Raw genomic sequence first — 10295 nt, forward strand, 5'->3', positions numbered from 1 at the left:
GTAGGTGGCTAATCTGATCCATCCTTTTCATTTATGTACAAATACCCACATGGGTGAGCACGTACCAGCTTGGGTAAGTCTGTGTTCTGTCATCTTTGGCAGCTGCCCTGGAGCCCACATCCAGGGCAGATCCTGCTGGCTTTCATCACAGCCTTGCTTTCACAAAAGTCAGTGCCACTTTCTCACTGGACACACCTTACAGTGCAGCAGAGACCTCTTGTTCTCCCGTGGATTGTGTGTAGGTGGAGCTGGCTCGTTCAGCGGGGTCGACGTAGAACACGGGGCAGTATTTGGAGAAGTGCACTGCAATCTGCTTGCGGAAAAAGGCACGGAGATACTTCCTAAATTTTTCTCCAGCAAAGGCATAAATGACAGGGTTGATGCAACAGTGGACCATGGAGATTGTTTCTGTCACTTGGGTGGCTTTGTGCAGCTGACTGCCACCTTCACAGGTAGTGATAGAAAATGTGCCTTGGAAGTCGCGCAAGAGGATGCAGATGTTGTATGGTGCCCAGAAGACAAGGTAGACAATCATGATGATAAAAATGAGCCTGACTGCTTTGTGTTTCTTCTCATTCCTACACTGCAGCAATGTCTTTATAATTTGTGCGTAGCTGCAGATCATAATTAGCATTGGAATAACAAGTCCCAGGATGTTCATCTTTAAGGTCAGGAACTGCTTCCATACTTCTCTCTGCTCTGGTGGATAATGAGCACTGCAAGTGTAACGTGAATTCTCCTTCTGAGTTCTGTGGAATATGATCCCAGGAACAGAGGCAAAAAGAGCCACAGCCCAGGTGACAGTGCTGGTGAGGAGGCCGTAGGTGACTGTCCTGGCTTTCAGAGCAAACACTGCGTGCACGATGGCCAGGTACCTGTCCAGGGTCAGCAGGATGATGAAGAAGATGCCGCTGTAGAAGCCAAGCAGGTAGACACCCGAGAGCATTTTGCACAGTGCATCCCCAAAAATCCAGTCGTGAGCAGCGTAATAAGCCCAAAAGGGGAGAGAAAATATAAACAGCAAATCAGAAATTGCCAGATTGAGCAGGTAGATGTCTGTCATGCTCTTCAGCCTCTTGTATTTTACCAGGATGAGGACAACGAGCAGGTTGCCTGTGAGGCCAAATATCACCACCAAAGAATAGAGGGGTGGCAGGAGTTGTGCTGCAAAGTGCTTTTCCTCTGTCCCTGGGCATGGTGTTGAGTCGCCGTAGTCAAATTCTGTTGTTGATGCCAAATCAATGAAGTTTGTGGTTTGGTTTTCCATGGTGTGTTTGTCTGGAGAGGAAGAAAATATGTGTTAAAGCAGAGGAAGAAAAGTGTGTTAAAGCAGAGGAAGCCCCAGCTCAGCAGTGAGAATGAAACATGCTCGTGTCCTCGTTTGGAACACTCTCCTGTGACCTTAAAGATGAGGGTCTGGGTATGTCACGAGCTGCCAGTTCCTGAGGGAGATTCTTACACTGCACAGTGCTGCTGTGAATCTGCCAAAAGGAGGAAGCTTCACTGGGACAAAATCTGCACCTTTTAAAGAAAAAGAGGTGCTGCTTTTGCAAACCTTTTTCACCACACCCTCCCCAAGTTCTTCCCGAGTCTGGCTGTCAACTGTTCCTAACAGTATCAAATCTGGGAACATCCATGTTCAGACATTTCTTTGGCATGTTGAATATGGCATGAAGTTTTCTTCTAGAAAACAAGGAATAAGAGAAAATTGTTGAGTTTTAAAGTTTGCATCTCAGCTTTGCCTAGATACTGTTTCTTGGGGAGAAAAGAAGTGCTGTCAAACTTTTTAAAGACCAGCTTTCAGGAAGCTCTGGTGCTCTCTGTGAAACTTTTCTTTGCATAGCTGTACTATCTGCATAGTCATTACAACACTGAGATGATGGTTTTGTTGGTAAAGGAAGTGGCTGTGGCTCAGGTGTACTGACAGTAACTAAGCTGGTTTTAAATTACCTAAGGGTTTATATTTCTTAAGTACTTTCAGAAAAAAAAAAATCACTTTTATTAAACACTCTTTGGCCTGAAACATTAACTCCTTTATTTCAAAAGATGACAAGACTTGGGCACTGCACAGGTGTTTAATATTCCTTTCAGCTAGGTCTGCTAGATCTGTGTTCTGTGTCTGACAGCACAAGCCCCTGCTACTGCCCATAGCAAAATATCCCCATGTCTGCTGCTGGGCGTGGGGTGAGGGACTGGCTGCAGCACGAGGCCAGACCCAGCACGTCCCGTCGTGGCCATTGTGCACCTGCATGATGCTCATGCATAAACGTGGTGTGAAAATCACGGGGGTGACAGACCCAGGGTGGGACTGGGTGAGATGGGATTGATGGGATTCGTGCAAACACCGCTGCGAAATGCGGCCTCCCTACTACTGGGGAAATTCTTTCTGTCACAGCCCCTTCTTCTTGCTAACTGCTATCTCAGTGCCTTCCCTCCTTATCCTCCCCTGTCTTAGAATGACAACCACATGTTCCCTGCATCTTATCTTCTTCCTTTCAACCCTTCTTGCATGCTTCACTTGTGGTCTCCCCCCTGAGCAGTTCCTTCCGCTAACGGCCCCCGTTCCTCAAGCCCAGCCTCTGGCTCACAGAGGTCTCTGCAGGAGGCCCTAGTGCCCTGGCTGTGGGTCCTGGCAGCACACCCCGACACTGGCAGCTACAGAGGCTCAGCTGGAAACCAGAAAAAGGAATTGGTTGTGTGCTTTATCCTACCCCCCCACTGTTTTAGCAAACCGTGGTGGCCACTGGCTAGAATGCTTCACTGGGTTAATTGACCTGCTCTGTGTGCCTAATTAGAGATAATCTGACTGGGCTTATATTTCCTGTGCATTCGGGAAAAAAAAACAACACAAAGATAATCCCAGAAGATCTCTGAAGAAAGGCTACTTCAAAAAGAGGTCTATAGTCTTCTCAATACAGTTTAGATAAACGCAATATTTCTGGAAACCTGCAATGGTCTATAAAAATTCTGCTGCTCTGGTAGAGACTGGCAGCCATGCAGTTACCAGGAGAAAAGCTCTCTGCAGAAAAGCTGAGCAAACTCCTCTCCCTGTTTCATGCCGAGTTTCGGGTCAGAGCTCTCTGGTTTTAAAGAGGCAAAGGTTTGATTAAAGTGAGTTTCAGTTCATTTGCAGAGTGCTATAAAAGGGTAACAATTAAAAAGGTGTCATAAGTGGAGGTAAAATGCTAAGCTGTGCTGTGTTTAAACAGGTCCCATGAGACAGAGTGTTTAAAACACTACGTCAGGTTTGCTGTAGTCATCCTGTGAGAAGAATGAGTACTCTTCACTCAAACAAGTTGTTTTGTCTTTGCAGTAACAGTTTTAAAATCCAGATTTCCATCACTATATATCATCCTCAGAGAAAAAAATCAAAGAGACAGTCTGTTCTATTTCTCACTCAGATCAATCCCTAGAGACTGATGTCTTTGCTCACTTGGATCCTTGGCTCAAGCCTTCTGGTGATTCTGTCCTTTAAAGAACAGCGTATTCCGTTTAACGTCCCGTGGATTTTCCCCAGGGTCATTTCTAAAGATGAGTGCACTAGCAAGATTCCACAAGTATTTTTCACCTCAGGCATTAGACTACCTAAGCAACTACTAAATGTTAAAAAAAAAAAGAAGCAGTGAAGATGACTTACCAGGTGCCTGACGGTGCAAGTGAAGGTTTGGATTATTACATCAAGAGTAACACTTAACCGACTTGTCAGTCACGAGAAGAAGGTCAGAACCACCTCTTCCTGCATGAAGAAGGATGCATCAGTTTGAAAACTTCTAACAAACAAATCTTTTTTTTTTTTTCATTTTAAAAAAAATCAAGGAGCAGTTCTCTTTTTTCTAAAAATGGGTCGTCAGATGTTGGTCTTCTAACTCTGTGAGATGTGCAGAGATGTTGAAATTGTGGAGGATCCTCCTAGGAGCTGAAGTCAAGGTTTCACAACCCACAGCTGTAGTTTTATAAAAGGGTTTTCAGATTGTCCTTTTTTCATTTAGCTAACCTCTTTGAATCAAGGACAGTTTAAAGGTTCATCCCTTTATGTTTCTCCATCATTAAATTTCTTTTATGGTTTCTGTCCCTGAACAAAAAGTGCAGCTTTTGGATACAGCTTACACTTTTAGTCAGAATTACCTGCACTTGCTGTCAACTTGCTCTGAGTTGCTATCCTTATATTTTGATTGACTCTATTTTTCTCTAATCTGGTCTTTAGAGCTGTGGGGTTTATTTTGATCCCTCTCATAAGACTGTGACTTAGTCTATATAGTGAATCTGACCTTCTTTTAAAACAACATTTACTTACTTTTTGGAATTCAGCTTCAGAAAAGCCTGATAGGACCTGATTTCTTATCACCTTACTCCCTTGTGGCTGATTCCTGTGACTTTTAGAATTAAACTGAAGCTGCACTGAGCACCTTTTAGATGCTTCTTAGACATCAAAGAAACCACACAGGAGATAGGAAGCAAAGGAGAGCAGACAAAGCAAGAAAGAACCTTATCAGACACCTGAGAACCCCTGAGGAGGCTCCTAAGAAAGGGCAACCCCCTGCCTGCCCTTGAATCCTTTGGAGGATTCTGGAGTATCTCATCCTATTGAACGAGTGAAGCAAATAGAGGGATGTCTTTCCTGCATTCAGTCCTTAGTATCCTTAAAAGATATTAAAATGCCCAAAGCCTGATGGAGATGTCTTGCTTTAGATGCTGCCATTCCTTGATGGACATCAAGGGAATCACAGCCTCTGAGTTACATCTCAGGTCTGGGGTGAGACAGTGAAAAGCAAAAAGCTTTAGCCTGTTTTCCTCGTAAGCTCTTCTCTGCATGAGGGACTGATCAGGGTCTTTATTCCATAGGATCAATAGATATTTTTCTCTTCCTTTCCTAATAAGCTGTTCCAATGATCTAAGAGTTAGAATCTCAGCCTCAGAATTAATGGCTGCTGTGTGTGCTCACACTACCTTACTTGATGGGCTATATTAGACCCCCTATACGGTCAGTGGAGAGAAATTCTTCTAAAAATGTTTCCACTACACCTAAATCAAGCTCCTAATTGTCACCTAACTTTGCTGCCAAATAAAAAAAAAAAAAAAAAGCAGTTTTATCGTGGATTCTTACAATCCTCAAACAAGATATTATGTCAAATTAATTTTTCGGTGTATAAATCCTACAGACTGAAGTTAACAGACAATTTAAGGGTTTTGTTTTGAAGCTTGCTTCATTCTTCAGTGTTTGTCACAAGTGAAAGAACCTACTGGAGACCCTGAACCCTTTCATAATCTCACACTGTATGAACAGGGGAAGTGGTCTCAAGCCTGTTGTTAGACTTGCCTATTTTTCCTGAAGCTTTTGATTCTGAAAAATGCTCTCACAAAGCTGATCTCAAACACTGGAACTAACAACGACAACCTAAAACTAAAACCTGTTGCAGGCTGGTCTTCAGAAGTAGTCCCTCGTCCCCAAAGATTCCTTGGCTTTATTGACCTGTTTGCTTTTGTTGCTCACTGCTGCTGATTCTCACAGCTCAGTCTGATCAGCAGGGTGTTCCACTGGCCAGCACCATGAGGTGGCAGAGGGTGTTGCACACCAAGAGAGGGCTCTGCCACCCACGGCATGGCACTGGCTGAGAGGAACAGCTTGGGTCTGCTCGCCAGCTGGGTCTCTGGGCTGGCTGAGACTCCCCACAGAGAGCATGAGTAGCTGTGACACTTGGCAGCCCACATGCAGGGACACGCTCTGGCCACGGGCACCTGGGTTGTAGCTTTATTAATCAGCACCTACCCATAGGTTCAATTAGCTCTATACCACCTGCAGATGAGCAGAGCTGCTGGGAGGCCACATGTGAGCAGGTCTTGCATGGGGCTGTAGGGGAGTCTGGGCCCTTGTGCCCTTGCTGGGAACTGGGGTGCTGGTGGTGTGTTGGTCACCAGTGCTGCTGGGGTAAGATCTTTCTTTTGTCTCCCTCTTCCTGCAGTTCCCTCGATGGGCCCCTGCAGGACTCACCTCCCATCCAGTGTGAAGCTCCATCCCCCAGCCTGGGGCTGGCCATGGTGCTGCTGTGTCACCTCCTCCCTGCTGCCTTCAGGTTGCCTCCAGCTAGTGTGTGCATCAACACTGAGGTATGGACAATGCAAGTGGCACAGCCATTGTTACAAGTCAGATTTGTTCAGCTTTTCTCAATTGCTTACTCAGCATCTCTTTGAAAAAGTGCCCTGCTGCTTGCTGTAAGTTACAGCAGAGTCTAAGAATATTTACCTACAGCTGAACCTACTAATATTACCAAGAAGTTGATGCTATTGTTCAGTAATTAGAATGATACGGAGGGTTGATACAGCCTGGAATTTTCCCTGGTAGAGTTTTACTTTCAGAGGTGAGTAGGAGTTAGTTTAGTGGTGTGACACTCATCCTTTCCATGAAGACATTCCTGGAATGGTGATGGTTTTGTTCCTTACCTGTGGGGCTCAAGCTGATGTACTCAGCAAGTATGCACCCACATATGCTGCCAACTCCAGCTGCACTGCTCAATCTCCTCTATCTAGTGTCTGATAATATGATTCATCTTCACTGAAATCAGGCCATCTCTCTGAAGTCTCCAGTAGCTCCGTGATGTGGCACTCCCAGAAGGAGGTGTCACCATCTATGTGAAGTCTACACCAGCACCAAAACATCTACTAGGACACATACCAGAAGCTCCCATACTAGTGTGAGTACAAATGTCATCAAGCAGAATTATGGGTACAGACATTTGAAAATGCACCTAAGGGTTTCCATTTGATGTATCACAAACTTGCACCCCCTGGAGAGGAAAGCCTGAGGAAGAGGCAGCTGAGGACAGAGCAGCAGACACCTTCCTTAGAGATACACAGCAGGACAGTGCACAGCTCTTATCAAAGCCTGTAACTGCAGCCAGGCAGAGCACCCCTTTCCTCTGCAGAGAGGGCTCCTGAAGACATGGCAGCACACACTGGATGCATTTCTTTTTGCATTGGTTCCCCTAATTACATCTTGTTCTGTTAGGTGTTACATTAACAAAATCCATGTCCAAATCAGGTCAGTGTTAGCACATACTTTAGTTCATCAGTAGTAGTTAAATGTCTTTGCTTTGAAGAGGCTGAATAAAGACATCCAGCTAAATCTACTTTGTTGCTTAGGGTTTTTTTTCTTATCAGCTTTTTCTTTCAGGGCCTCAAGTTCTTGTGGCTAATCTGCTGCTGCCACCATACGATCATACCCAATCTTACATTTGTGAGATATATTATTCTGAGGAAAATGGGGGGAGAATGTTGTGTACCACACCCTAAGATTTCTGTCATGGAGACAAGAAAAAGAAATAAAATGTCTCAGAGGTTCAAGGAAGCTGCATTACACAAAACAAACCCTGGAAGACACAAGCATTTCTAGTCTGGATTAACATTGCTTATTCATTTGGCTGTTTACTGACAGTGAGATCAAGGGTTTCTTCCCCCATTATTATTCTGTTTTCTGTTTGCCTCTCTCTTTTCAATCTTGCACGTACATAATTGTCCATCACAGCACATATTAATTCAATTTTCAAGGTATTATTTTTGACTTGGCTTTCCCCAAGCTTGCCTTGCTGAACTAGCTGTGTTTCCTCATGCAGTGAGGAGGAAGAGAACATTGCTTCCTTCTACCATTTTTATCTAGCCAGGTTTCTGATGTATGCTTCCCTGTTTTATATCTAAGAGGTTATCAGACTACAATAGAATTTCCTTTTGGGCCATAACTATGCATTTCACACATTTTTAGCTCTTAGAATCTCATTTTTACATAGGCCTTGAATTCTCACACTTTGATGTTTTCAGGTACATTTATAGTACATAAATTCTAGGTCTAGAGGTGCTGTTTGGGTCTATCTCAACTGTGAATCAGACATACTCCTCAGTGTACAGGTAAATCCTGGACTGTAGATCAGGCAGGCTGGGAAAATCACACACCAAATTTCTTCCCAGGGAAAAGGAGTTTGCAGAAGGGATGGACAGAGTCTGTACAATGATGAGGTACGTGCCAGGACCCAGGAATGAGAAAGTCCTTTTGGGTGCCAAAGATTAGATGTAGTCTGTAATGTCCATACCTCATGACAGGACCCCTGTGAGTCTTGTCCCAACGGCTCCCTCCCTTCCCTCCCCTTGGTTTCCGTTCCATTTGAAAAGTCTGGTATTGGTGAGTGTGGTACTGTCAGCGTCCTGCTGGCACTGCCTGTGGACAGTTCTGCAAAGCCAGCTGCCACCTGAAGGTTTGTGCAGTTTTGCACCTTGGCCTGTGTACCTGATGCTGCTGCCCTCCTCCAGTTTGGTCTTGTAGCCCCACCTTCCCTGGATCACTAATTTCAGACTTAAAACACTCAAACTGAGCTTGCTCTCACTGTCACAGGAGTTACAAAACTTCAGTATAAGCAGTCCTACAAGCTTATACCACATTTCTTTAACCTTCCTTCCATTTTCTGAATGAAGTACAGCTCCTCATAGACAAGTATCACCAGAATGTGGGTGCAAAGTGATGCCTTCACCCTTATTGCTAGACAAGCAACAGAAGCTTTGTTTTGGCCTGATTGATATTGATACTCTAAATGAGCCAGAATTTATTGGGTTTTGTTTTGCTTTTTTTTCTTCCTCTTCTAGCTTAATTTTTTTATTACTGTACCAAGGTGTAAATCTTCTATCTCCTAGTAGCCACTAGGAGAAGGCCAGTAGGCATCCATGGTTCTAAACAGCAGAAAATTCCCCTTCCAAATAAGCAGTTCCTGCCTGACGTGCCACATAACCTGGTCAGCAGTACCTCAGCCTCCTGGTTTCTTTGGGTTTTGTTACCTGCCACAAGATAGGGTGGAAATTTCTCCTTATGCTCTTTGTGTTTATCCCTTTTGTAATTTTCACTGGAAGGCGGGGTATTTGTTTTGAAGCTTCGTAACAAAGTCTCTCTTACTTGTCTAAATCTTTTAACGTTCTGCTTAAAGTATTTACCCCTGATCTTCCCATTACTCTGGCTATTACTTTATTAGCCTCTGTTAAAGCTAATAAAGTCAAGCTCTTTTTTTTTTTTCCACTACTTTTTCCTATTTATCCCTTTTCATCTACTCCTCTTCCTTTATACTCTATGTACCTCTATCTTCTGTAAAACACATACATGTAAGGTTACAGCTGGGTTAACAAACAAGAAGGTGTTATGACAGGAACATCCCTGTGCACTGGCTTCCAGCAGTTTCACTGTTTCTGTGTTTGTCCATTATACCCTTAGCAGAGACAGAGCAGTGGCAGTGGTTCTAAATGTGGTGGCTGGCTGTGGGGCCTGCTCAGTGCTCACCAATGCCAGGCACACACTCGTGCCACGTTTCCTTCACCCTCAGGAGCTGTGCCCGACTGCCAGCAGAGATATCTTCTGCTGTGTGGGGCATCCCTCCCCACATGCACCTCCCACAGGACGGACTCTGTCCTGTTCTGTGCATTAGCTGAACTGGGTGACTGGTTTTGGGGCTGTGCCCAGACACTTGTGCATGGCACAGGCTTCTCCTAAGCCTGCTGGACGCCCAGTCAGCCCTGCAGAGGGGTTGAACTTGTAACAGTTTTCACTTGGCTCTTCAACAGCTGTTGTAAAGCAAAGATTTACTTGTCGTGTTCACGGAGGTCCTATCTTGAATCTTTTTGGTGTTTTGGTGCTAGTGGTACACTCTCTCAAACGCTTGCTTTCATTTCCTCAGTACCTCGTCAGAGCAGCTCAGATGCCTCCCGGGCACTGCAGTGGTCCTGCCTGGTGTTAGTTTCTTCTCTGCTGCAGTGACAATCCTCATGTCCTTGCCATTTTCCTAACACTCCTCCAGTTTATCACACAGTTTCTGTGTATCTGCCTGCTTCTTTATCACACAGTTTCTGTGCATCTGCCTCTTACATACACACTGCATCTTCATCTCAATGCTTTTCCCTGCAGAGGTTGAATTATGGAGTATTTGTCTCCTGTATGCAAAATTTTCGCCCTGTCTCTGGCCAAGGTGACTTGTGTTCTTTTTCATGGGGATCTTGTTAAACCTTCCCCATGGGTAGCTCAATCACGTTGTGACCAGACTGCCTGAAGTCCTGCCAGGCTAATTTGGAGCCACCTGGCCTGTAGCTACACCATGCTGCAGCCACATCTGACTGATGAAGACTCAAAATCTGCCATAAAACTATGCAGAGCCTTGCTTGTCACAGTGCAGTTACAACGATGGACTGAGGGTTACCCTGCCTGGCCATCCAACATAACAGTAAGCTAATGGCTAGGTTTAGTTTGTTTGCATTTCTGCCAGCCCCCAATAGAG

At 44.8% G+C, this 10295-nt stretch overlaps 1 protein-coding gene across 1 annotated transcript; it reads right to left on the reverse strand.

The window, feature by feature from the left end:
* Positions 1-196: 196 nt before the first annotated feature.
* Positions 197-1267, reverse strand: LOC103769858 (C-C chemokine receptor type 5-like). The gene has a single exon (XM_008937097.1). The coding sequence runs from the start codon at positions 1265-1267 to the stop codon at positions 197-199; it is 1071 nt and encodes a 356-aa protein (XP_008935345.1).
* Positions 1268-10295: the final 9028 nt, after the last annotated feature.

Source organism: Merops nubicus, unplaced genomic scaffold (assembly GCF_000691845.1).
Source record: "Merops nubicus isolate BGI_N331 unplaced genomic scaffold, ASM69184v1 scaffold22183, whole genome shotgun sequence".
NCBI lineage: Eukaryota > Metazoa > Chordata > Aves > Coraciiformes > Meropidae > Merops > Merops nubicus.

Excerpts from the sequence above, each read along its gene's own strand:
- LOC103769858 (XM_008937097.1), bottom strand. The coding sequence starts at position 1,267 with ATGGAAAACCAAACCACAAACTTCATTGATTTGGCATCAACAACAGAA.